Source organism: Haliaeetus leucocephalus, unplaced genomic scaffold (assembly GCF_000737465.1).
Source record: "Haliaeetus leucocephalus isolate CR32 unplaced genomic scaffold, Haliaeetus_leucocephalus-4.0 Scaffold506, whole genome shotgun sequence".
Lineage (NCBI taxonomy): Eukaryota > Metazoa > Chordata > Aves > Accipitriformes > Accipitridae > Haliaeetus > Haliaeetus leucocephalus.
Genome location: NW_010972942.1, coordinates 8,116,759 through 8,144,668, shown reverse-complemented (window position 1 = coordinate 8,144,668; position 27,910 = coordinate 8,116,759). Strand labels below are relative to the sequence as shown.

The following is a 27,910-nucleotide window of genomic DNA, read 5'->3' as shown; positions in this document are numbered from 1 at the left end:
CCGAGGGGAGTGGGGGGTGTCGGTGCTTTTGGGGCTGCCTGAGAAATGCTGCCCGGGGGGAAGGAGGGAGGCGGGGGCGGCCCGTGGGGCGGACGCTGGAGGCAGCGGCCCGGGGAGAGGCGCTTCCCCGAGCCGTCCCGCCGGGAGAAATAAGTCTGGTCTCCTGGCTCTGAAGGTTTTCCGAAATTCCTGTCTTTTTGGATCAGAGTACGCGTTCTGGAAAAGTAGATAAGCGCTTATGGCGAGGGGAAGTAACCCGCGAAACTTGTTGGCTGGTTGGTTGGTTTGAGGGTTATTTGCCTTCCCCGTTATGAAAAAGCCGTGTTGTTTTAGTCAGAGTTTAATTGTGAGCGTCCAGACCCTGGAACTTATTGTGCTTTTTCAAGTGAGAATTTGGAAGAAACAGAAGATGAAAGGTACAGGAAGCATGTTTGTGGTGGCAAGAGTTTGTTCTAAAAGCCATGCGCAGGGGTAAGGAGGCAGCCAGTACTGGCTGTTACGAGACCTTAGGAAGTTTGGGTGAAGCTTTGAAAAATATTTCTTAATGACACAATTAATGTGACTATATAATCTGTAAGTACAATCACTAAACGTGGCGTATAGTTGCCTTTTTAAAGAACTTCACTCCTTGCCACCCTTGCTGCAGTTCCCGTGGATGGGAATTGACATTTTGCCAGTTTTCCTGATGTTACATTAATATTATGGTGGCACAGAAGAGATGAAATCGGTCCACTTTCACATGCTGATTTTAGACTTTGTGGCCCATTTTCCTGAACAAATAGGAGGGGAAGGGAAAGAATAAAAAGGAACGCAGTAAACTTTGCTTTAGGTGATAAAGTAGATACACAACACACAGCTAGATATAGTACATATGACACAATACGTATACACATAGATGTTTTGCATATCCTGAATACAGAGACATGCATTATTAACTCTGGGCATAGATCTAATAAAAATCTCATGTTCAAACTTGATTTATTTTCTTGAATATCTATATGCTTTCTATTGCCTGGTATATTTGCTTAAGTTGAAGTCTACCTAGCTGACGCTGTACTATTCAGAGTTGCTTTTGTGAAAACTTCTGGTTTAAAAGGAAAACAAGGTTATGAAAAACTAAAATCTTCTTGAAAGTAAGAATATAGAAAATAAATTTTTTATGGGACATTTTCAGACAGTAGTTGAGTATATAACAGCAGTAAGTTTAATGGAATTTCACTTTGAATAATACAATGTTTCAGGAATGCAAGTACATCAAGATGTAAAGGTGCAAGAGCTAAAGGAAGAGCTGATGTATCTATGCTGTCAAACATTTTTTTTTAAATAGTATTTACCAAATACTCTGTTTTCCAAAAAAACATGAAAAATATACTGTTTGCACCTCCTAATTTTGGGGGCATATGCTTTATCCTTGGGTTTTCAGATGTTTACAGCATGTTCTGACTTTCTCTTTTGCCCTATGCACATGCCCATGGAGCAATGTCTCCAAGCTGAGTTTTGAATCTGCTACTTTTACTAGTAATGGCAAGGATCTAGAAATGCACAAAATGCATTTGGACACATTGCTAAACTGAAAATAGATTATTTTGTTTTGAATTGAAGTGGTTTTATAGTGGCAGGCTTTACCTTGGTACGTTTGTGTAGTCATATGAAGCCAGTCTGAAGTTAACAGTTCACTGTGACTTTAGTGCTGTCACCTCTGAGATAGTTTACTCTGTAAATGGGGACTGTGGTAGCACTCTTTTCAGATAGATTGTTTCTTCATTATTGTTGTTATTAGTCATGATGTCTTCACCTGATACAGTAGGTGATAAAATTGATTAATATTCAGTAAGATATTTCCTTACATACTGGTATATTTTCTGAACTTAGCAGTGTATGCATCATTCAAATTGTCAGTCTTTTGCTTAGAATATGTAAGAACTTTTTATTTCTTTTTTTCTTTTTCAGTATACTATACTCTTTTTTGCTTATCTCATAAAGTTTGCACACATGCATATTTTAAGAGGGTCAACTCAAGCAGAAGGATGTAAGACATAAAATGTCTAGCTATTTTCTAGGAGGCATTTGGCCACTTTTACTGGCTACGTAGCAGTATTAAAGGTATGCTGAATCAACAGTGCTGTAGCATTAGTCATCTTAGTGTTCTCCAAGGCCTGGAGTTGCGAGCTTTCTTGACACCAATTGAATTGCCTGTGTAGTTCAACTGTAACTGTTTTGTCTTTGGTTTTTGATTTATTGTATTGCTCTTAATAGGAAGGAGTGCAAAATGCTAGAATATTCATTGTGGTCCTTGTGCAAGACAGAAAATATACTGCAAATATTCCTTTCCTTATACTGTCTCTCAGAATAGGCTTGGTATCATTCCAATGCAGTGATTTGGAAATAGTTCTAGAGTTTATAAATGTTATTGTAAGTAGAGGTAAGAAATACGGATGTTACAATCAGTGAGCTTTTGGAAAGGCTTCTCACAGTGCCACCTCCTACGTGCAGTAATTTTCCTCTTGGTGGCTATGCAGCACTGGATAGGTGATGAGACCAGCTTTTAAGTTCTTCAGTATGACAAGTTGTTTCACCTGTTCAGAACAGGTTTTTTTGTTATTCTTATATAACCTAATAGGCTAAATAAAATTTATCAGTGCCTGGAAACTTACCCTGTTTTAGATTTCTTTTATCCTTTATTAGGGTGCAAAACTAATGAGATTAAAGATTTAGGTCAAATCAGATGGGGAAATTTATTTTTGGAATTGATTGTCCTGTATTACTAGTAGGAGTTGTAAATAGGTTGTCCTAGTTCTGCCTCCTTTGTTACAATATTATAATTTTTTATTATGAATCAAAAAATGGCATTACTATAAGAGGAGAAGTTTAAAGGAATATATTTTAAGAAATACATCAAGCAGATGTATTCCTTAAGTTAGCATGCAATTATTTGAATTTATCTGATGGAATTTTGACATTTTTTTTCTCTTTGTCTTGCTTCTAGTAAGCATTTATCTCAGTCTCTCTGGGCACCTTATTTTATGTTTACCTACACAGTATCTTATTTTGCTGGCCTTTGAGGTTTTTTTATTGTTGTTTTTTTTTTTAAAATTCTTTGATCTCTTCCTGAATGTGTTTTCTAATATACTTTTATCATTAGCCTATTGTTTACTTCATACAACCCGTAGGCTTTAGAAAGATACTGAATTAGCCTCAATAAAACTGCTGTACAATCTGAGTTTAGATACTGGACGCGGTGGGATTGCTTAGGAACCTGCATACGCAATCCTATGGCTGAAGTTGTGTGGGTAATGTTAGAGGGATTTGAGGGTCATAATTTTCTTCTCGGTTTCATGCTTCCTTTAAGCGTGGAATATAACATGGATTTTTTCATCTGGAAGCTTGGTTTTGCAAAACTTCTCCTCCAGTGGAGGTGATGAAAAAGCTGGAGATTAGGATGAGTAGGCTTGTATGCAGTCCTTCTTTTTGGTTTTGCCTTTCTTCTTTCCATGGTTACTTAGTATGCAACTTTGCAGTAATTTTAGTTCTGGTGAGGCTATCCTAACAAAGAATATTCAAAGTCTGGGTGTGTGTCTTAACTTACGTACAGTTCCTTTGTCATGAATTTGATTCACTTTAACTTTTATTATGAGGTTATCTAGGAGCAGCAATATACAATAAATTGCACAAATAAGATGCTAAAATTTCTGCTCTGAAGGGCTTTCAGTTGAATAGGCAAGATGCACAACTAATGGAAGAGAGGTAATGAGCTATTCCTCAGTACGTGTTTTCTTACAGATGAGTGGCTTGTCTGATTGCAAGTCAATGCTGCCTGATATCCACGATCTTACAATTATTGCAGAATTGTGGCTGTTCTTATTGCCTCTGCTATTTTATTAGTGCAGGAGGTAATGATACATTGTTGGCTCCAACTCCAGAAACACTATGCATGTGTTTTGTGGGTTGTGGGTTTTTTGTTTGGTTTTGATTTTTTTCTTTGTTATTTTTTGTGATTTTTAATGAGCTTAATGACTTTTAAGACTTCTCATGACAGTAAGTTAAGCACAGAATTGATTGTATGATTTGGTCCTTATTTTAAAGTACATGTGTGTTTTGCACTTTTTGTACTTTTTTGTCCAACAATTCTTTTATCATGTTTATTTTTGTATGTTGTATAAATTTGATTTTATAATTCACTAACAATAAGCTTGTGCTAGTGTGTAGTGAGGGGCCATTGGTAGACTTGCAGGCAAAAACCCAACCCCAAAACACTTCAGCCAAGTTAGAAAAAGAGATTAGAGAAATATCTTCAGTTTTATAACCTGGAATCTTTGAATTTTCTCTCCGGTGACACACCAGGTAATCTCATCCATGGATGGGTTTCCTGAGTCAGGTGTTTTGTTGACCCAGCAAACATCTTAAGGCTTGTAGTTTTGAGGGAGAAACTTGAGTATTGCTTAACGATTGTCTTAAGCAACTGTAATTGAGCTTTAAAAGTTTTTGAGGCTCTGATGTAGAGGCAATATTCTATGTCTTTTCTATAACCTTAGAAATGATGGCGGATGATTTAGACAAATTTATTGAAGATCAGAAGGCCAAGTTGGCACAAGATAAAGCAGAACTTGAAAATGATCCACTTTACATGGAAATGAGGGTAAGAATATTAAACAGTTTTCCTGAATTTAAACACTTCTATTGCTAGGGTCTTGATTTAAGCTTGCTTTTACTGTGCTCTTAAACCTGTTTGTTGTTAAAGTATATATTAAAATTTTATCTATTCAAAGTAATTTCTGACTTAAATACTTCGTATCTGTATTTATGTAGATTTTTGAAAACCTGTTTGCCACCAGGCATACACAGTAACGTTTGTATTTTACAAGTGGGAAAACTCTTGTAAATGGTTATCATTATTCCTTCCCCGCTCCCTAGGTAAGGTAGACTGGCAGAGATCTGCTCTCTGCCCACTCCAGAGCATGGGTGTTGGTATAGGGATGGAAGGTATAAACAACCTCAAAATTTCTGTTATGGAAACTAGGAAATATAAAAGGCAAATTACTTAATCCAGTCAATTAAACAAAAATCTGTTCTTATCACAATTTTCCTATTAGAAATTAGTACATAATACTGAAGCTATAAAGATTTTATAATTTGCAGATCACCATTACATTGTTTAATAGTGCCAGTACCTGGCAAAAAGCTATATCTAAATAATTGAAGCTAGCTAAGTGTTAATGGTAACTAAAGTCCTCAGTAAAAAAAGGAGTTTTGATTTGTCTGTTGTTTGACTTAAAGCCCCAAACAGCTTGAGCTTTTAACAGCAATTATAATACTGAGTTTTCACTCCCTTTTTTATTTCATCAGGTTATGAGCATTCATGTTTCCCCTTCTGTGGGTTACATAAGCATTTTTACCTTGTTACAATAATTATCTCCAGAAAGTTTTATTAATTCACTCCAGAAAGTTAATTTGTAGGGAGCTGTGAGGAGTTGGGCTTCCTTTATTTTTGCTGCCTCTGCTCAGAGCAAATTTAAAGAGAAGGAGAATGTTTCCAGCCTATAGTTAAATAAAGTCCTAAGCTGTATGGTGAAAGTGTAGTTACAGGGAACAGGTGTGTTAAACTTGCCCTCTAATACCCTGTAATTCTTTCATAGTTTCAAGCAGGGTACGGTATGTCAAATCAGCCCCCATAAAAAAACCAGAGAGGATATGTGTAAATTATGAAACAATTGTGGATTGTGACGTGGTTTATGATTTCAATCACAATATATATTGTCAACATATTTCATGACATGAAATATATTGAAATACATTGAACTAATAATTTCTGGGTTGTAGAGGAGAACTACTTTTTTGGTAGTATTAGTGAAATGTGTAACTTACTTAGTATGTTAATCCAGCATCACTTTCAATCTCTCTGTTCTACAGTGCTAAAAATTATGTTGATGATGTTCTTATATGTGATATTTCTTTTACATTGTGATGCAGCCATGCGTTTTGTTTTGTTTACAGAATAAGGAATCAGAGAAGCCTTCTGAGACTAGCAAAATGTTAATCTCCATGGCTAAAGAAAATATACCTCCAAATAATCAACAGAACTATCCTTTAGGTAGAGTATATTTTCTTTATATGTCTTCTAGATTTAAGTAGCATTTAATTACCTTTGAGAATTTTTGGAATGGAATTACTGCTTCAGATTTTTAATTATAAGGTGATCGTTATAATTCAAGTGCATACCTATTCTTCAGTCTTCCAAACATCTTGGGATTGTGTGGAATTTTTTTTTGTAGTTATGCTTATTTTTGAATAAGGAAAATATGCTAAGCACTTCCTTTTTCTTCTTGTAAAGGTAGCTCTATTAAAAAACAAAACAAAAAAAAACAAAACTAAAAGCTGCTTGCCAGTCTTTGGCAGATGATCTGCCCTTTCCTGTTGTATTTGGGTGGAGCAAAAGCTTTGGAAGTCCATCCTTCATCTGGACTTTACTGCAAAAGGGTACGTTCCCTGTACTTTGGGCCAGGGAAGTAAGGATGCCTTTTCTTTCAGCTTCTAAGCTTAAGAGTCCTAGTCAAACTTGGCTAAAATGCAGACAGTTAAACTAATTTTTCTTTTAAATGCTAAGTGTCTTTTAAACCTTTAGGCATAGAGTACTGAACTGATTGTATTGCTTTTGTAATTTTGTTATAATAATTAGTAGTCTCGTGGTTTACCCCTAGCCAGTAACTAAGCACCATGCAGCCGTTTACTCACTCCCCCCCACCCAGTAGGATGGGGAGAGAATCAGAAAAAAAAGTAAAACTCGTGGGTTGAGATAAGAACAGTTTAATAGAACAGAAAGAAAGAAACTAATAATGATAATAATTGTAATACTAAAATGACAATAATAATAATAAAAGGATTGTAATATACAAAACAAGTGATGCACAATGCAATTGCTCACCATTCACTGACCAATGCCCAGTTCGTTCCCAAGCAGCGATCCCCACCCCATCCCCACTCCCCCCAGTTTATATACTGGACATGACGTCACATGGTATGGAATACCCCTTTGGCCAGTTTGGGCCAGCTGTCCTGGCTGTGTCTCCTCCCAGCTTCTTGTGCCCCTCCAGCCTTCTTGCTGGGTGGGCATCAGAAGCTGAAAAATCCTTGACTTAGTCTAAACACTACTTAGCAACAACTGACAACATCAGTGTGTTATCAACATTCTTCTCATACTGAGCCCAAAACATAGCACTATACCAGCTACTAGGAAGAAAATTAATTCTATCCCAGCTGAAACCAGGACATGTAGTCATTTACAAGGACTTAGTTTTGGATGAAATCTTAACCAAATGAAATGGTTAGATTTGTTTTGCTGTGACTAATGGTTTAATCACCATTTTCTTTAAAAATACATATTGTCCTATTTTCTTCTTTTCTCTGTGTTCTTTGTGATTTCTGTTTGAAAATGTGTGATAGTGTTCCTTTCTCCATTTTACTGTTTCTGTAATGTGCCACTTTTCCTTACTTGTCCTACCATCTCCTTTCTGTAGGCACTACTGTTTTTCCTTAGTTACACTTGTGTAGCTCATGTTAGTCTTGACAGCTTTAGAGCTTTTCTGTGTCCTACTTCTTGTCGACAGGTAACTCCTTCCTTTAATGTGCAGACACTTTGGTTTTGTACCTCATTAATTTTCATACTATGCTTACTGTAATTCTGGTGTAATTCTGCAGCTTCCAGTGGGAGCAAAAGGTGTACTTTTATTTTAAAGAAGATACATTGATGGATATTTGATGTTGTTTACATAATACCAATCTAATCTATCTTTTAAATAAGTACTCCTGCTACGCTTAATGTTATGTCCCCTCTATAATTGTAACAGAATTTGTGACCAGAAAAGTGCGTGTCTTAAATTAAAAAATGGAGCCTGAGCTTGTGAATCTGGGGGCCTGAACTGATCTTAGCTGCATAAATAAAAACATGGTTTTTGTAAGGATGTTGTAAAAGTAGAACTTCCAGCCATCAGCAAGGCAAGCTCCTCTAAAACCTTTACAGGAAAACTTCACTAAAAATTAACTGAAATGATAACTCAATGTTACTTGCTGCCAGAAGTCATAATGGATAAACTTGGTTAGAGGACAGCACTTGAATAAGTATCTAGCTTACATTTTTGGCAGTTCTATTATGATCAGCAGGCTAGTGCTGGTGTTGATAATTTTTTGCTTAACTGTGGAAACATAAGATGCACAAAATAGAACACAATAGGTAGTATCTCAATGGCCGTGACAGACCACTATGTAACAGTTAAACTATTTTAATATTAAAATAATTTTATCTCTTGTTGGAGAGCTATAATAGCACGTTGTGTTGTGCTTATTATTATAAATTGGACTTAACTGTTGACACCTAAATATAGTAACACACATAATGAAGTATTACAGATGAGGGGTATTCAGGTATTGCTATGTCGTGGTTTAACCTCAGCCAGCAACTAAGCACCACACAGCCTCTCGCTCGCTCACTCTCCCCAGTGGGATGGAGGGAGAGAATCGGAAGGGTAAAAGTGAGAAAACTCGTGGGTTCAGATAAATACAGGTTAATAATTGAAATAAAATAATAATAGTAATAATTAATACATTGTAATGAAAAGGAAAATAACGAAGAGAGAGAAATAAAACCCAAGAAAGACAAGTGATGCAAATGAAAACAATTGCTTACCACCAACTGACTGATGCTCAGCCAGTCCCTGGGCAGTGGTCCCCTGGCCAACCTTCCTTCTAGTTTTATTGCTGAGCATGATGTCATATGATATGGAATATCTCTTTAGTTAGCTGGGGTCAGCTGTCCCAGCTGTGTCCCGTCCCAAATTTTTGTGCACCCCCAGCCTATTCGCTGGCGGGCAGTGTGAGGAGCAGAATAGGCCTTGATGCTGTGTAAGCACTGCTCAGCAAAACCAAAAACATCCCTGTAGTATCAACACTGTTTTCAGCATAAATCCTAACTAGCTACTATGAAGAAAATTAACTCTATCCCAGCCAAAACCAGCACATTCTATAATAACAATTTGGGCACTGAACACATTTGGTTATCAGTGGATGGTTGTTGATATTGGCTGGTTCTGCTTTAAGGTAATGTAATTTCCTTTGGATTAAATTAGACAGGGACTTGTTCCTTGGTAGCTGCTAAATATGTTCTATAGTTCTAGCAGTAGTGTTGAGAATCAGGCTGAAAGAAGTTATAGTTATTTCTCAACATATTAAATGCATGCAAACGTATGTAAAAATGCATTTAAAATCTTAACTTTTTTCTAAAAAAAAAAAGTTGTCAATGTGATTGTGTGTGATTAACAGAATCTGAAATGGCAAATAAATACGGCAAATACAGAATAATCAAAAGCAGAAAACCAATGAAAATGAAAGCATATCTCTTATTTGGACTGAAGAATTCAGACAAATTGTGCACAAAATTAGGATGAATGTATGTTAACTGGACTATTTTTGCCCTGCTAGGCTCTCCTAAAGTAAGTTTTTGAAGTAGGTAGTTTTCAAATATCTCCTAAGTCACTACCTATAATTGTTATCTCAGTGCTTTTCTGGTGGCCAAAAAAAGGTCTTCTGTAATAAAATCAAATTTAAATCCTCTTTTGTTTGAATACTTCATGTGTTTGAATCAAAGTACTTGACTCTCACAGATTTTTTTTTTTTTCTGTTCTGAATTTTGTTGGCTTCTGTGAAGTTACTGAACGCATCTTCACTCTGAGATGTTAGTTACTTTTGATCTTTTTCTTGGTTTCCTATAGTTAATCCAACAATAATTTCATGTGAAAATAAAAGGCAAGAGCAAGTAGCTGAAACAAACTCCTTCCTCTTCTGTATTCTGTTCCTCTTTACACTTACCCCTTTTTCAAGAAGTGAAATGGTCCATTATTTTTTAACAGAACTCACACTTGCCTTATGTGCAAAATTAGTTGAAAAGTAACTTGCAGGTTGGAGAAGAAGCTCCCATGCAGATTTTTGCTAGTAGTTGAACTCTGTAAGCTGTTTCAAAATAGTCTATGACATACTTAATCAGGTATTAGGTCCTTTGGTTCTACATAACAGCAGGCTGACTCCTGTTCTGGTTCTCTCTCTCAAGCCAAGCCAGCCGAGTTCATTTTTATTAAGTATATTTCAACCTTTTATCTGTTTCAGTAGCAGAGTGATTCCCAAGTTAGCAATTTTCAGCACTTATATAATGTCATTTTTACTGTACAGACACTCATTAACGCCCTAAACATTTAAAATACCAGACTCAAACAACCATGCAATAAATTGGGACTAATGTAAGAGTAAATCTAAAATATCCCTCTCTTCCTTCTTGCTCCTTGCTACTTATTTTACATAGACTTTAAGATGTAGAAATGCTTTCGGAGAAACAGCAGGAAATAAAAACCCCAAACAGTTGCAATCTTTGTCTCTTGGTGTGTAGTTTTGTGGAATTCACTAGCTCTCTGTGGAGAGTGGTGAAAGTGGCTGCAGAGGTGGGCTTCTGGGGCAGAGGATATTTCTTATAAAGCACTTTAAAATGTGTTTTAGGAATGACAAACAACTTGCATAGCATTATATTTTAAGAGTGCAGCTGTTACGAGACCTGACAGTAATCTTGGAAAAGTACTGAATGTGTGTTTGGGGTCTACTACAATTAAAAACACTGAGGTGGAAAGAAAAAATTATTATTATTGCCATATGGTCAGATTCCTTCTAGTTGTGTGGAAGCCAACATATTTTTCACATGCTTTGTGCTAAACAAATAGCTTGTTCCTTTCTAGGTGGAAAGTATGGTTTTTATTGTGTGATAAGCACAGCTTAAAATGTCAAGAGTAATTTAGAAACTAACACCTCAAAGGAGATTTCCTTTGAAACATACAGTGACAAAAGAAATAGGTACAATATTTAGGTTATTTTATACTCTTTGTCAAACTATCCAAATAAGTTCAGTTTATGTTGCTTTTTTTTTTTAGTGGGGAGAAGAAGCAAAACAACTAGAGAAAAACTAACATCCAAAACCTAATCCATTTTTCTATGCTTTCTACCCAACTACTCATACAGAGAAGGTGTTTTTATTTCAGCTGTGTTGTAATTACTGGTTGCGTAGTTAATTTTTTTTATTGCTGATGTCTAATAAAAATCCAGATGTAGCTTTTGCAGGGTGTGCTTTGTATTGATACAAAATAGTAGAATAATAATATTTAACAGTGTTAAACTTTCAGGTGACTATGGCTTGAGTTTACCACTTGGAGAAGAATATGAACGAAAAAAACATAAACTCAAAGAGGAACTTCGGCAAGATTATAGGCGATATCTTTCTCAGGTAAGGCATCTTGTCTGGTTGCCTAAGTTTAGTGAGTCTTTTAAAATGACTCTCTCATTTTAATTGAACTAAAATTAATAAAATCTGTGGAAAAATCTTTGTAAGAAGGCGTTCCTTATAAGCGATGACTAATCTCGAAGACTCGAGTGGAAGTAATTTCAGAATGTCACTGCTAGGAAGGGCTATGTATTTCAGGCTTCTATAGATCTCATTGCCATGAGACTACATATTACTTAGTACAATTTATTATGAATATTTTTGTTTATTTGTGTCTACTTCTTTCTTAGTTTCTTCTTAAGAATTTAAAGTATCATCTGTTAGTTCCTTAAGTACTTATGTATTCTATGGTCTGTAATTCAGGTAAGAATATTCCTATAATTAGTGTGACTCCATTTGACAGCTTCTTTTCAATTTTAGAAATAAAAAAACTTTGATGTTCTGCTTAATATGATTTATTAAATGTCACAGTAAATTTAAAATTGAAATGATATGTATGAAATGCCATAATCTTGGGAATATTCTGTATCCCTTCTTAGGCAAACAAAAAAAAATCAGGAACCAAATAATTTCTGTTGTCTGAAAATGTTAATTATCAGTGTCTTTAGTTCTTAAAATGAAAGAATGGATTGGCTTTAAGAAAAGAAGTCTTTTTTGTTAAGTCAAATATTTTTGAATTAAAGACTCTTTTTCAATAGTATTTTTTCCCTGACTTTTAGGGTATTTCACAGGCAAAAAGAAAGGTAGGGTGCCTGCAATATAAATTTTTTTTTCTCTTCAAATTAGTAGCTTTTTGCTTTGTTTGAAAGCTTTTTGCTTTTTGAATTGGAAAAAAAAATTACTTTTTTGTGCTTTGTTTGTGCATGCTGTAGTGATTAGTTGTGATTAACAGCATTGCTTGCTTTGTGCAGAATGATTGCTTGTATTTATTATTTTCCATTAATAAGATTTTAAAACACTTGTTGATTTCATTTTCCCTTTGCAATTGCTGTTTTTGCTGTCTAATGCTGATTCTGCAAAAGTTTTTCTTTTAATAGACGTTTGCTTCAAGGCTTGTCAGTTACATAGATGTTATGAGTTCAGATTTTTTCTTTTTTCTTGATATACATACTTTATAAAGCTGGAACGAAACTGTAAACTCTGAAATAATATAATACGTCATCAGAACCAGAGTCAGGGCTCCTCCCCCACCCATCATTGTGAAATCTCATCGGTGGTGCTTAGGAAAGTAGTAGAGCCAGTTATTCAGCACCTAGTGGCCAGAATGCAAGAATACAAGTATTGTGAGGAAAAAATAATACCAGAGGCACATTTTTGCAAGTTTTGTTCAATTACAGTAATTTTAAATTATTTATATCATTATACTGTCATGTTTATATAATTTTCAAATTTAACGCTGTCCGTCCAGGTTGCTCAAATTAAGCAGCTTCAGTAAAGGACCGGGAGGTAACGTGGTAGAAATACAACCTTCTGGTTTTTCTGGGGCTTTGAATAACATGGGTATGATACAAATTAACTATATTAGCATGCACTAGAATTTCTGAATAAGAATAGCAACAGCAGAATTAACTGGCTTCTTAACCTCTAATGGAAATGATGCTTATATAATTGTTGCTTCTTGTTTAATCTTAAATTTCAGATTATTTTCAGAGTTAGAATATTGTGTTAAAACTTAATGTTTCATAATTCTCACCAAAGTACCCAAATAATACAATTTTTATATTAACTTCTAGTGTTTTATTCTCAGTTGAACTTCAGTTTTACAAATTTAGGTTTACAAGTTTTTTGTTTGTTTGTTTTTTAATGTAGTATACATTAGCTTTAAGCTTCTAAGGCCTGAGGAAGACATAGGATAACAATCTCTAATTTCTTTTCCCCACTTAAAGAGGTAGTGCAACTTTTAGCAGCTCTCATAGTGATAATATTTTGGTTAATAACTTGTTTAGTCTCGCTTATGTAGCAAATGCAGTTTCCATTTCAGCTTCTGATTTTTGGCAAATACTTTTTTAAGATCAGAGGTAATCTCTACAGATGTGTTCAAAGTGTGAAAAGAATTACTTAAAAATGAGGATTACAATTTATTTACTTCTTCTAGTAAAAATAACTTAGTTCTTTATATTAATCCATTTGTCTCAGTGCTTGAATATTTGCATGGTTATTAAATCCCTTAAATCTTTTAATGTGTAGTTGTGAAATATAATTCATAATGATGTGGGTTTGTACTGGAACAGGTAGAGCTTTTACCTGTTGATGTGCCTCTAAGCTTTTAAGCTATGTTATGACATAATGATGGAAGGAAACAATGCTAGTGAAATACTGTATCTAACCCATTCCCCTCATCAGCCCATGCCACACAGATAGATGATCTTTTTATTAAAGATAATCAGATTTATAGAACATAGGTGATTGACTGAGAATAGCCTGGGGATGCTTTTAGTAAATGAGTGATGTATGAAAAAGCCACTAGACCTGGAAGCTGAGGACCTGTTCCAGCATTGGTGTTTGATTTGAAAGGCTGATACTTTGACTTGCTGTGCAGCCCAGTTCCCCAGCTACAGCCCAGGGAGCTATATGGAGCAACAATATAGTGTTTTCAATGGAACGGTCTGTTCTGAAAGTGACTGATGGTCCATAAGTAATTATAAGATTTGTTGATGGGTCATTATCCTGAAGAGTTTGGGGACTGCTGCTGTAGAAAACAGTGTTGAGATGCAGAGTGGTAACTGTGCTCGAGTTATCATAGATTCCATCTATTAAAATAAGAGGTAGACATATGTTTTCTGCTGTTAGAAAAAGCAGTTTTTGATCTTAAGTAAGGTAGTATCTTGGAAAATTCCTCTTATGCTTGTATAGATGCTTGTGCTTATGCTACTTGCTTACAGGAGAATGGAGTAACGGTGGGGTTTTTTTGAACAAAAATACATTTTTTTAATATACAGAGACTAACTTATATAATCCTTGAAATAGTGCAACAGGGAAGAAGTGACATGCACTTTCAAACTCAAGCTTAAAGATTGACAAAGCCCTTTTCTTTCTGCATTCCTTGACTGCACTTCATTCGTGTGTTCCAAAAACATTCTGCATTTTCAAAATGTGAAGGTTGTCTTCGGTCTTTATTTCATTAAATTGGTCAGGTTTATTTCAGAAAATATAATTCTGAGCAACTATTTAGCAAGTAAGATTTGGTATTTTAAAATACATTGAATGATTTTTATTTTTTTTAATATAGAAAAATTACCTGACTACTGGTGAAGTAGATCCATATACTCAGGGATTATCTCTTCATATTGATGAGCGAAGATCTGCGAAGGTAAATATGTGGAGGAAATTAAGTGGTGTATAACTTGAAAATGAACCTGGATGTTTAAACTGTTGTGGAAAAATTACTTCCACTTAAGTTTTTTTGTTCGGTTGGGTTTTTTTACGCTGTTTACAAATGAACATTTTTGGAGGTGGTCATTAGAATAATTTTCAGAAAAGTCAAGTCTTTAAATTTTGTTGTTGTTTTTAAGTTTTTAATCCTAGGTTACATGTACCCTTAATTTTTAGATAATTAGATGTGTAATTCTATACCAATACTAGTTTGAGGTTTGCTACTTCTAATTCACACCTGCAGGGCACTTGGTGTGTTCAAAAGCTCTAGTGGTTGTGCTTTGGTTTTGTTCAGCAATAAATATTGATCTAATAAAGAACATTGTTTTTCTTATATATACTTTTCTAATTTATTACTCTTCTTACTGCAGCTTGGGGCTAATTTTAAAAATATTTGCTTGTCGTTGTTTCTACAGTGATACTCTTATCAGTTCCTATCAGAACTAAAGGAAATGTATTTTCTGCTCTACACAGTTTATTTTGATGTCTCTGTGTACGCTTAACCTACCTGCTTAAGCTAGTGTGAGTGGGGTTTTTTGGGTTTTTTTTGTTGTTGTTTTGTTTTTTTTAACAGATAAATCCAGGAATCTAAATAAAAGCTGGTCTGGTATTTCACATATTGCCTGTTGTTAATATAGGCATCTTCCCAATTTCAAATCTTTCTTTGAGAATACAGATACTAATGTGTTTTGTGAAAGGAGTACCCATTCTCTCTCTGCGTTTAGCCCCTTTGATCTCCCTGAGGTTTCTTACCAGTTCATGGTCTTGCTTTCATATGTTGGAGAAAGATACCAGCCATAACAGTCTCTCTGCTATTGGAGGTTCGTGGAGGTTAGAATATGAAGATGGAACACGCATACATGGATTTTCTTAACCTCTGATCTATTCCTCTGATGCATAGTATGATTCTGTGAAAGCCTAAATCAGCCTTACAGGGGTCACCTCTCCTCTTCCCCTCATGCTGTTGGCCTGGTATTCCCAGTTCCTTTCTTGTGTTTGCTTGTAAATTGATCCAGGAAGTTGAATCAGCAGAAACATTGTAATTTAGCAAATATTTTTGCTGACTCAATGAATACAGCTGGTTGGTTCTTAGGCTAGTTTAAACCCCAGTGGAGATGCAAGGCAGAAAGAGAAACTATGTTGCTGGTGGAGGACTGGCCTGTTGCATCCTGGGGGGGTTTATTTGTTTTTGTTTTTTTTAACCTATGTTGCCTTGGAGTTGCATTGTTGCTCTGCGTTTCGGGCTATGCTGTCACTGTAATCTGGCACAAGACTTCTGCTATGGAATGTGTTGGTCTTGCCATTGCTGTGCTTACTTATGCTTTCTGCCTCTCTTGTGCTGGCAATAATGTTTGGCCATATGAGGAGCCAGGTGAGAACTCAAATAAGTGAAAATTGCTGTTATGAAAAAGCCCCAAACTCCAAATCATGCTAGTGTTAAAAAGAAGGGAGGCAGCAAGACTGAAATGTCCAGGAAGGGGAAAGGACTCCTCAGTGGCAGCATGCACTTGGGCCGAGTTTGTTAGCTTCAAGTTCTCGTGACCTTTGTGTTAACCCTTGCGAGTATGTGTGCTGAAACAGTGAAAGATAAAATATCTTTGATTCATTCTGTGGAATTAAAGACGTATCTGAACTGGGAACATGTCTGATCATTGATGGTTTTATATCATAGCAGCTCAACATTCATTGAGATTTTCTGTACAAGTGCGTTGTATCCTTTTTACCGATTTGTTTGTCGCTATTGCAGAACCTAAAAGCTACCAGAAGATGTCATACTGTACCCTGCTAAACGGTTAGCCTCGGGGCAGATAATGATTAGAGGTTAACAGTTGCATTTTGGTTTCTTCTATTAGGTAAAATGTGCAGTCACACAGCATATTGAATTTTCTGCTGAGTGCTTTGCCACCTGTTAAAGACAATGCTAGTTTCTCAGCTTTGGAAAATAACCCTCAGGCAGCTTTCATAGCTGTTTACAGGTTTTATATTGTCATGTCAGAAAACCTATAGACACAAATTTGGGGAAAAAAAACAGTTTTGGGGAGCATTGGTTTCATTTGCAAAACTATTATTAAGCTGGTATTTCCATGGTGATTGAGGTATAAATTATTTTTGTTTGAAATTTGTTCATGTGAGAGTAAATATATATATATATATATATATAATGTTCAGATTTTTTTAATACCTTTTGCTTTTTTATTGGAAAATACTGCAGTGGAGAAGAGCATGATTTGTAATACTGTGATATAATTCTCTTTTTTTCATTTATATGATGGTTGAAATGAGGTAGTATAAGAGATGCCCCATGCTCTAAACATAAGTTACTAATATTAGGAAATAATGCAAATTAGGGTTTGCTTTACCCGGAGACTTTGGTATTTCATTTTATATTCTTAGGCTATTGATGTATAATTCCTGCATGTTTTTAGACCTGAGCAAGCTGGTTATAAATGTCACCTTGCAAAAGCAGCTAAGACAAGGTGGATAGATCATGTTTTTCTTAGTTTTCCTTGCATTCTGTGCACTTTTGACTCTTTTTGCAGTCAGCTTAACTGCTTGTTTGAATTTGACAGTTCAAGTTATATTCTAAGCTATAATTGACACATCTTGTCTGCACGTGTATTTGTTGTCCTGTTTTAATTATGAGTGGGGCAAGTCACAACTAACCTTAACACAAAAAAAATTTCGTATGTTTAAGTAATCTGTAAATACATTCAGATTGGGAATTAAAAGGTGATTTCTAATTGTCAAAGGAGCGAGGCTTTGGAACAGTTTTGGAATAGATTTAGCAGGGGGAAACCTAACAGGTTTTAAGATGGAACTTGATATACAGTAATGTTACTGGGGACTAGACTTCATGCCCAGGAAGCTAACTTCTACTTACAGATTTCCGATTAAGAGAAAGTACTATGTTCCAGAATGAAAAAAAAAAACAAACCACCCCAAAAACAAAACCCCAAAAAAACAAAACCCCAAAAAAACCCCACAAAACCTCAAAGCAATTCAAGCTCTATTTGTACATCACAATGAAGGGGGAGGGCAAACACACAGCTTGCATGTATTCATTTAATACTGCAGTTCTATGAAGTTAAAAGCTACTCAAAAATACAAAATTATGATGCCCTTTTCAATGCCTGTTTCAGGAGAAACTACGGCTTGAAAGAAACAAGGAGTACAATCAATACCTCAGGGATAAAGAAGAATGGAATGAAAGACTAAGGAAATTAGGGAAGAAAACCACAGAGGTAATACAGTTTTACTAAAGCTGATACAAAGAAGAACATAAATGATCTTGTCAATTGTTTTATCATTGACTAAGGTATACAAAGTAAGACAAAATAAGAAAAGAATGTTGTTCAATTGGCCACAGTTTTATGAATATATCTAGCAAGTCCTGGTTACAAGTCATACAGTACAGTTCTCGATTCCTACTTCAGTCATGTCTGTCTGATACAAGGATGCTTTCATTCTTCTGTGTGTCTGAAGCAAGTCCCTGGATTGTTCTTGGTGATAAAAGTGGTGGCCAAAAAAGCCGTCTCTTTGGACAGAATGTTGAACTCCACACAGTGTTCCTTAGCTTTTATTTGTAGCTGCTTTTTCCTCAGTCTGTGTCCAGTTCATGAGAAAGCAAGGCAAGTGCAGGCAACTGTCTAGTATATGGTGCTGTGCATTTATGAATCAAAAAAAAAAAAAAAGCCTTTACTACTGAAAGTGAGCTAGATACATGCATAATTGAACTCGGAGTCTGAGCTGAGGCCTTTGATTTGTATGGCAGTAGGCAGCTAAGCACCACACAGCTGCTTGCTCACTCCCTGCCCCTGCTGGTGGGATGGGGGACAGAATCAGAAGGGTAAAAGTGAGAGAACTCATAGGTTGAGTTAAAGACAGTTTAATAGGCAGAGCAAAAGCCCCGCACACAAGCAAACCAAAACAAGGAATTCATTCACCACTTCCCATTGGCAGGCAGGTGTTCAGCCATCTTCAGGAAAGCAGGGCTCCATCATGTGTAAGTTACTTGGGAAGACAAACACCATCACTCTGAATGTCCCCCTGCTTCCTCCTCCTTCTCCCAGCTTTTATTGCTGAGCACAATGCCATATGGTATGGGATATACCTTTGGTCAGCTGGGATCAGCACCCCCAGCTGTGTCTCCTCCCAGCTTCTTGTGCACCCCCAGCCTCCTTGCTGGTGGGGCAGTGTGAGAAGTAGAAAAGCCCTTGACACTGTGTTAGCACTGTTTCAGCAGTAACTAAAATATCGCTGTGTTATCAACTCTGTTTTCATCACAAATCTAAAATATAGCCCCATACGAGCTACTCGTGAAGAACTTTAACTATATCCCAGCCAAAACCACTACAACAGACAACAGGGGATTTTTAGGTCTAATTAGCATTGTTGTGAGACCCTTTGTTTTAGTAATCTGGAAGCAATATATTGATCTGAGAAAGTCTCTCTACTGCTTGTTAGTTGTAAAATCTTGTGTAGACTGGATAAATTTTGTTTTTTAAATATTGTTGCCTTAGTTTAGTGATGGACTGCAATAATTTGTAACTCTCATCTAATGCAGGTTTGATTTAAGAAGGCCTTCCACTTTTTTTTAATATGGACATTCTTAAGTGTACAGTAGTGTGAGAGCTAGGTCGTCCTATGAAGGGACTTGTGTTTGTACTTGGAACAGCTGAAAGTTTGTTGTCTTTCTTACAGCAGTCGGCAAGTGCAAATACCCATGTATTTATAAGTTCTATCTAGAAGAATGTTTCTTGTCTGTCTCCAGAAAGATTGTTTTCTTATGAGAAAGATCTTTTCCTCCAAGTGCATTGGTGTGTCATATAGTTGAAAACCATTTTAATCTGTGAAGACAGCTATAAGGCAGTATTCAGGCATCATTTAGATGTTGGAATTCAATATCTGATTCTTCTTGGCTTCTTCAAGGGTTGGAGTGCTACACAACAGTGATCCCTAGAGAATATGTGGCAAAAATGCAGCTTTTGTTTGTGTAACTGAGTCTATAAATCTCTAAAGACCTTTCTACATGTTTGGGCATTTGTTTCCTCAGCTGACTTACCTAATCAAATCTATTTAGGGAGTGAAGGTTTTTTCTTTCTGCTTTGTTTGTTATCCCATTGGACCTGTATGTTATATTTTTATTATTCTTGTGTAGAAACAATTTTGCTGTCATAAAAGAACAAACAGGAAGAAAAAACTGGTGAGGATTTGTTGAGGTTCTTCCATCTCTGAGGGATATTTGACTTGGAGTAGGAGTCAAAAATGGGTCTTACGATTAACATATGTGACCTTAAATTTTGATACAACAGTTTAGATAATCACAGGATAAACTTAAGTTGTAAAGAACTTCTGGAAGTCCTGTAGTACAATCCCCTGCTCAGACCAGGGTTAACTTCACAGTTAGATCAGGTTGGTCAGGCCTTATCTGGTTGAATTTTGAAAGGATGAAGAATCCACAGTTCCTCTGGGCAGCCTGTTCCACTGCCTTTAACTGCTTGATCTGAACTTCTTTCCCTCTGTATCCCATCGAAATTTCCTTTGCTGCAACTTGTGACCGTTGGTTCTTTGAAGACCATGATTCTGGCATCTCTGTAACCATGTGTTAGGTAGAGACTGCAATTACTAGTTCCTCCTGCCCACATACATACTCTCCTTAACCTTCTTTTTCCAGGCTGAACAAACCCAGCTCTGTCAGCTTCTCCTTTATGAGCTCAAGTGCCTTAACCATCTCAGTAGCCATCCTCTGCACTTTCTCCAGTTCATCAGTAAACATGGGGAGGGGGGGAAACTGGGCACACTATACCAGAACCTGAATACTGAATAAATACTGAGCAGAGGAGGAGGATTACTTCCCTTGACCTGCTGATGACACACTTGCTAATGCAGCCCAGCAAGGGTGCTCTGCTGACTCATGTTCAGCTAGTTGCCCACCACTAACCCAGGCCTTTTTCTGCAAAACTGATTTCTAGACAGTGCCCAGCCTGTATTAGTGCATGGCATTATTCTGTCTCAGATGCAGAATTTTGCATTTGCTTTTGTTGATCTTCGTGAGCTTTTTGTCATCATATTTTTCCAGTTTGTCAGACCCTTCTGAGTGGCAGTCATACCCTCTAGTATATTGATTCCTCTTCCCAGTTTGGTGTCATTTGCATCTTTAATTTATTTCTCATTGCATTTTGTAAAGTATGAGTTACTGTTACCTTTATTCCACAGATGAAAGATTAGTGCACAGAAATACTACAGGATTTATCCAAAACCATGTTGATTGCTGGAACTGTGTGTATTGAACACTGGTCCAGTGTGTCATAGGGTTGTTTTTTATCCACTAAACTCTCTTTTGTCATAGTGACGTCTTCTGGGGAGCAAAGAAATAGATTAAGAAATGGTCAAGTTAAAAGGTTGTTCTCATAGGTAAGAAGTATTACAGACTTGCCTGAATCTGGATAGAATAAAGATGTCTAGTCTCTTGATGAGGTATTCAAAGTGTTTTTTGATTCTTTGCAGCTCTGAATCTGAAGGTCAAATTGGGGTTTGTAAAAGGCCTGTCCAGGATTGATAGCCATTCTTCTGAAAAACATTAGATAAGAGGAAAAGTAGTCTTTTTTCCTCGAGGAAAAAAAAAAAATCCCTAGTTTTTAAGCCTTTCTTGAAGTATTTTTCTTGCTCACCTCCTACCTTTTCTCCAGTACCTGTTCAGGGATTGTTTGAAGAAATACAAAACCAAGTTTTTGCTCAATGTGATTTGTTTATGTTCAGATATTTTAATTTTTTTCTTTTCCCATTAAACAGAATGAGATGGACAGGAATAAAAAAACTATTGCTGTTACCAGGCTCCAGCCAGAACTACGTACAGAAGTACAGCCCTGTAATACAGATGCAGAACCTCCCAAGAAGGATGCCTTTACTTCTACAGAAGGTTATGAAGAGCTGCTAAATAAGAGATGGCTGGAGGAAGACAGGTATCATAGGTTAGATGATGAGGTTGAATTAAGAAGTGGACTATTGAATAAAAGACGTGATGAAGATTTGGATGTTCCCAATCGAAGACATCGTGGATTTGCTAGCCAATCTGTAATTCCTATTAGGAAGCATCACAGACTTGATGAGGATCGTGATTTTGGTAGAAGATACTACAGAATGGACTATGATCCTGAGATAAGTGACGAAATGGACCCTAGATTTAGATGTGAAAGTGCTTATGACAGAAAAACTCCCCGGGTTTTTTATGCTGAAAGGTATTCTTAATTCTGTTTTTCTGCTATATTTCTGTAGTGCTTGTTGACAGCTGTGGTTTGGTCTCACTGAAAATTAGACAAGACTCCCATGTGAAAGCAGGATTTTTGTGCTTACTTTAAAAAAGAACTCTGCAAAAATTTTTAGAAAAAATATTTAAGAATTGGACCAGTACCTAAGATTATACATCATACATTAGGGAGCGGAGGGTGTTTTAGATAAATCATTCTGAAGGAAAACTAATATTATGTACAGTTCATTATTAAATAGGCTTTACTGTATTAACTGATAAATCAGTTTGGTTACTTTGGCATAAGTTGTTAATCTTTCTCTTCTAGCTCGCTCATTTAAAAGAGAAAAAAAAAAGCATAACCTTCCTAATCCTTCAGGGTTTGGCAGTCTGGCCACTTTCAGTTATTCCATTGCAAGAACCAGTTGCTTTCAAAACCAGATGGGTTGTGGTATGAAATAGTACCAAACTTGAAAGAGATGTGTTTTATGCAGCTAAACTCAAATGAAATAAAGCAGTAAAGTTTCTTGTAAATAAGTTTTAAAAAGGTACTTGAAGAGTGTTCATTTGTTCACTTTACAGATCTTGGGAACATGAGTGTTGTAGATGCCTTTTTTTTTTTTTTTTCCTTTGTGTTAAGCCTGCTGCCAGAGCTATTTTCCTGCGGTTGCTTCAGTGAAGGAAACACCACTGTCTTTCCCTTGTTAGGCGAAATAACCGCTTTTTTTTTTTTTCATAGAATTAACACTTGTAGAAAAAACAGAAGACAAATTGTACCACTCTCAACAGTGTTAAATATTATGATCATGTTTCGTTGTTAATTGCTGGTAGAGTGGTTAAATGATCTTTTGAGTCACTGTTTGCAGGTATAACTTTCTATATAGTATTGCAAATTAATAACTGGGAAAAACAAACCCTAAAATACTCTTCTACTGCAGAAGCCTTTTCTACATTGAATGAAGTCATGCTTCTTTTCCAGTTTCAAATGCCAATAGAGTTAAAATAACTTCTTTACAAAAATAGGTTTTGATATTCTTTCTCAGCCGTTTAAAAAAAAATCATAAAGGAATGAAGTAACTATGGAGAAAATGAAATGTCTGGAAGCATTTAGGAGATGCAGACTTAGTAAATGGGTTATTTCAGAGTTTCAGACTGTATGTTCAAATGTGCTTCTAAAAGCACGTATTTATTCATACAATGTTTCTGAAAAAGTCCAGCAAATGGAAACAGTGGTTAAATAGATAGCAGGAACAAGATTGCCCATTTTCTGCTGAATGAGATTCAGAGAAGAGAATATGAAATGCAAAAATTGTTCCATCCTATAGTGTAATATTGGTAGGAATGAGCAAAGGAGGTTTTAGGGTAGGCTTGTCTTGTCCTACAACTTTTCAGAAAGAAAAATATTAGAAGCTTGACTTGGTGTCTAACAAAGGTAACCAAAATGCTTATATTTTTGAGATTAACAGCAACATTAATCCTCTGTGTTAATTAACACCCAGAAGGATGAATGTCCTCTTTTGACTAGGTAGCTGTTTGCCATTGTCTAATGCAATTGGACAAAGTCCAATATTTAAATAAAAATGACCATTTGATAAAGTTTGAGGGTTTGCTTTGTTTCTCAAAGAATATATACATAATTATATATGTAAAATATCAGCAAGGATGGTGTTTGAACCAACAGTGGACAGTATCATGTTGAATAGAAGTATATTAGTTCTTGGTTATCCCAGAAAACACTGATGGTGCTTATATAAATGTCTGTGACCAATATATCACTAGGCAACCCATTGCTTATTTGGAGAGGCCTCTGAAACAGTTTTAGTTCCAGTTTTCTTTTAAAAGGAAGTACAGAAGATACTTTGTTATTGGCAACTTGGTGCATCTTCTTCAGATAAAAATTAAGGTTTGGTTTTTTTTAGTATGTATTTTCTACTTTGCTGTATTTTTATTGAAAATTACTTTACTTTTTTATTAAATGTGCTTTGTAATCTAGTACTTTTTTCCTCCTCTGCAAGGAGCTCCAGTTAACCTTTTATGAACTATATTCAGTCTCTTTTCAAGAAGGAGAAACACATCTATTAGTTACTGACAGCTCAGCTTCTGAAGAGTTAGCATTTTTTTTCTACATTTCAGGCAAAGTCAACTTTTCCAGAATACATTTGATTCATGACAGAAACTGAATTCATAAGGAGGAATATTTTTATTCACTGTACTAAAATTTTTATGTTTTTAAATGGGCTTTATTAGTTTGGAGGTGTTTGTAGCGGGACTTTTCAGAAAGGTTTCTGTTTTGAAGGAGGCACGAGGACTGTGGCATATTTCAGCAAATAGAAATGGTGACAGGAAAGTGAGACGAAGTGCAAAATGTTTTGGTTCTTAGGAGTGGAATGCTTTAGTCCATCCCCAGCAGCCAGGTCTGTCCTATAAACAGGATACAACAGCTTCTTGATTGAATTGGGCCAACGTGTCTGGATCTGCCATGCTAAGCTTGCTGCTTTTTACAGAAAAGGTTGCCTCTTGGATCCCAAGGTTTGTTTCTTTGCTTCCTCCCTGTATCCTTTCATCACACTTTGGACTAGGCTTTCTGTTTCCTGACTGTGTTTCAGTCTTACATGACCAGCCTTGTAAGTAGCAAATTGATCGTTATCAAAATGATGATCTTGATCATGAAAGAAGATCATGTTATGCCAAGAGGATGGATGTCGTTCTTTCATGCTGTTCTTGTCAGTTGTTAAGATGCCAAATCAATGTTTAATAATCTGCTTGTATCCTTTTGCCTTTGATTATTGGCTTTTATTTAAATTACAGAGATGGGCAGAGCTGTGGATCTTTTTGCATAAAAGAATAAGATGAGGTTTTTTTCTGTGTTTACCTAGGTTTTTTGTTGGTTTTTTGTTTTTTGGTTTTTTTTTTGCTTAATAGGAAGACCATGGCTCTGTCCAGCTCTGGAAAATATATAACTTTGTTAGCATCTTTTTGGTACTTTATTTTTAATTGAATAGCTATTCTTGCCTTATTTTATCAAGATAACTTGAAGTCCTCATTAAAGAGTAGTTAATTTGCAAGGCAGGAAAAGCCTGTAAATTCAACTACCCCAGATCTTTTCCTGAAAGCTCCCTTGTGTCCATGCAATTTTTGGCATCTTTAGAATTATGTGAAGTTTCAATTATATTACTTCATATGTAGATGATTCACATTTTAGCTCCTGAATTTTTGTATTCACCATGTTACCTGTCTTTTATCTTGATCAAAAGTCAACTCTCTCTTTTAAATGGTATCAGGTGCATAGTGAAGGTTAGGTTGTCATTAAAGAAGCTTTTCATATATTAATTAACTGTTTCACCAGACTTGCCCAATAGCTGTGTGCCGAAATCTGTTGTAGACTTTGTTGGCTCCTGGGGTTTAGGAGCAGCAAGATCTGTTTCAATTAATGCAGTGTGAATGCTGAATGCTCTTCAGCTCTCAAAACTTTTAACCAGGCTCAGTAGATAAAGGTTACATGAAAGCAGGCTTGGGAATTCAGACTCCAGACAGCTGCCTTGACAATGCTAGCAAAGTGAATTATTTCTAGAAATTCTGTGTGATATTTTCAGAACTGGTTCTGCCATCCAGTGTGCAGTCATGCTGAGGATCCATTTGCATGGAACTGCTGGACGTTCCATTTCAGATTGGATGTTTTTAGGCAAGCATAGCTGAATATTTTCTATTTTTTTGAGGCCCTATCTGGATGGAATAGGAAGAGATCTACTTGCAGATTATGAAGACGAATTAAAAGAGAGAGCACGTGTGCAGCAGATCTCAAGAACTGGAAATTCTAGGTGTGGTATACAGTGTATTTTTCTGATAATTGCACTACAAAATCATGGTGAAAGGAAAATACTTATTTAAAATCCCTATTGTGTTGTCTGAAATGGCTGATAGTTTTCCTGCAGCTAGGATATAGTAGAACAAGAAAAATATGTTTCCTTTGAGAACAGCTGTTGAAGCTTGCATGCTAGTTTTCTTTCTGAAACAGTAGATCACCTATTTTCCAGCTGAAGACTTCTAATGATTAGAATAACCATAGAATCATAGAATCATTTAGGTTGGAAAAGACCTTCAAGATCATCGAGTCCAACCATCATCCATGCCCACTAAACCATGTTATGGAGTACCCCCTCTACGTGCTTTTTGAATACCTCCAGGGATGGTGACTCAACCACTTCCCTGGGCAGCCTGTTCCAATGTCTGACAACCCTCTCAGTAAAGGATTTTTTCCTAATATCCAACCTAAACCTCCCTTGCCGCAACTTGAGGCCATTTCCTGTCATCCTATCTCTAGCCACCTGACAGAAGAGACCAGCACCCACCTCACTACAACCCCCCTTCAGGTAGTTGTAGAGAGTTATAAGGTTTCCCCTCAGCCTCCTCTTCTCTAGACTAAACGTGGAATCCTTTTTCATAGTAGTTTTGAAATTCCCTTTTTTACCCCCCTTGTCTTGGTTTTGCAAGTCCTGAAGTGATCTAAGTGGATGAGGCAGAAGCAGAACACTTGTAAAGCCCTTACATAAACTCTTGACTGGCACCACTCAGTCTGTCAACATTGTTGAAGTGCTCAGCTGAGTCAGTGTTTCTGATGGCTTCAGAAACCGCAGGCAAATGAGAACTGTGAGCAGATGCCTTTTTGCCAGGTGGTTTCTTCTTTTGCTTGTGATATTTCTTCAGATTTTAGCAAAGCTGTTTGTCATAAATGTATCTATCATGTTTCACACAGACTGCAAGTAAATTCTCAAGTTTGATCTCTCCATTTCCTTTTTTGTCTTTGCCAGAAATCAGGTACAAATTAGTTCTTCAGCTAATGAACAGGCCAAGTCTGCAGCTGAAATGCCGTATGGAACAGGCCTTGTTCTTGGTATGTATAGAAGCCTAACTCGTGACACTGAGTTAGCCTTTCCTTGCATATTTTATTTTTCTTTGGCAATAATTAAAAACTAGAAAAATTAGCTTTTTCTTTGTGTTGGTTGCAAGACTGGCAAATAAATATTGTTTACATCGAGAAAATTAAAAAAGAAAAACATGTTCCTTTTCCCCGATAATGTAACAGGGGGAGGGGGGAAATCTTTCTAATTAATTTTGAAGAGCCCAAGCTGCTTCTTAGATTTCATTAACAGTTTAAGGCCCAGATACATTATTAAGTTTTTTTACGAAATGAAGTATAAGAGAAATATTGTTAGAGACACGACTTGGTATTGAATTTTAATTGCAGAAATATGGGAAATGGTACTGTTCACAACTTTGTGCAAGAACAAATGATTCTGATCATCTCTTACTGCTTAAATGTAGCCATAAAATTTAGCAGGGAACGTTATTATTGAGTGTAGTAGAGAGAAATACTGTTGAAAACATAGCATTCCTAGCTAAATTCAGAAAATTACAAGGCAAGAATAAAAGAACTGTAGTAGTTCTTCAGATGGGAGCCTTTGAAGGCAAGCTAGGTTTGAATTGTGGAAAATTGGACCAAGAGTTGTCAGAATAATTTCTGTTTATTTTTACATTTCAACTTACCTGATCTTCAGTGCTGTAAGTGGCAGGTCAATTTTTTGGCACTGTTTAAAGGCAGCATTAAAACAGTGGTGTTGTAATGGTCAGTCTCTCTGATCTGTTCAGTCATCTCATTTGTAGTGACTTGAGTACGCAAAGTTTTGAATCTGTATTCCTAGCAGTCCTGGTTAGGAGAAGGCTATTTGTGAACTGTTGTATAAAGATTAAGTAAATTAAAACGTGAAATTTTTGGAAATGAGAAGTGATTTCAGACTCCCCCAAAGTCACAAACTATGATGTTATCTTGCATGTTTTGGTTACTTCACAGTCCCAGCACAATAATTGAATAAAAAATTCAGTCAGTCCAGTTGGTTGCGCATCATGGGGGTTTTTTTGTTGTTGTTTGGTTACTTGCTTTTTGGCTGTGGGTTTCTTTTTTTAAGTTACTTTGCAGCTTCCTTCACTTC

At 36.2% G+C, this 27,910-nt stretch overlaps 1 protein-coding gene across 1 annotated transcript in view; it reads left to right on the top strand.

Moving 5' to 3' along the window:
• Window positions 1-4,362: 4,362 nt before the first annotated feature.
• Window positions 4,363-27,910, top strand: part of CSPP1 (centrosome and spindle pole associated protein 1) — a 61,835-nt gene continuing 38,287 nt past the window's right edge. Inside the window, exons 1-9 of the mRNA XM_010575901.1 lie at window positions 4,363-4,636; window positions 5,992-6,088; window positions 11,208-11,308; window positions 12,025-12,048; window positions 14,535-14,615; window positions 17,818-17,919; window positions 21,470-21,915; window positions 25,640-25,741; window positions 26,732-26,814. Coding sequence (XP_010574203.1) covers window positions 4,535-4,636; window positions 5,992-6,088; window positions 11,208-11,308; window positions 12,025-12,048; window positions 14,535-14,615; window positions 17,818-17,919; window positions 21,470-21,915; window positions 25,640-25,741; window positions 26,732-26,814 — 1,138 coding nt within the window. The 5' untranslated portion in view covers window positions 4,363-4,534. The remainder of the gene's footprint in view (window positions 4,637-5,991; window positions 6,089-11,207; window positions 11,309-12,024; window positions 12,049-14,534; window positions 14,616-17,817; window positions 17,920-21,469; window positions 21,916-25,639; window positions 25,742-26,731; window positions 26,815-27,910) is intronic.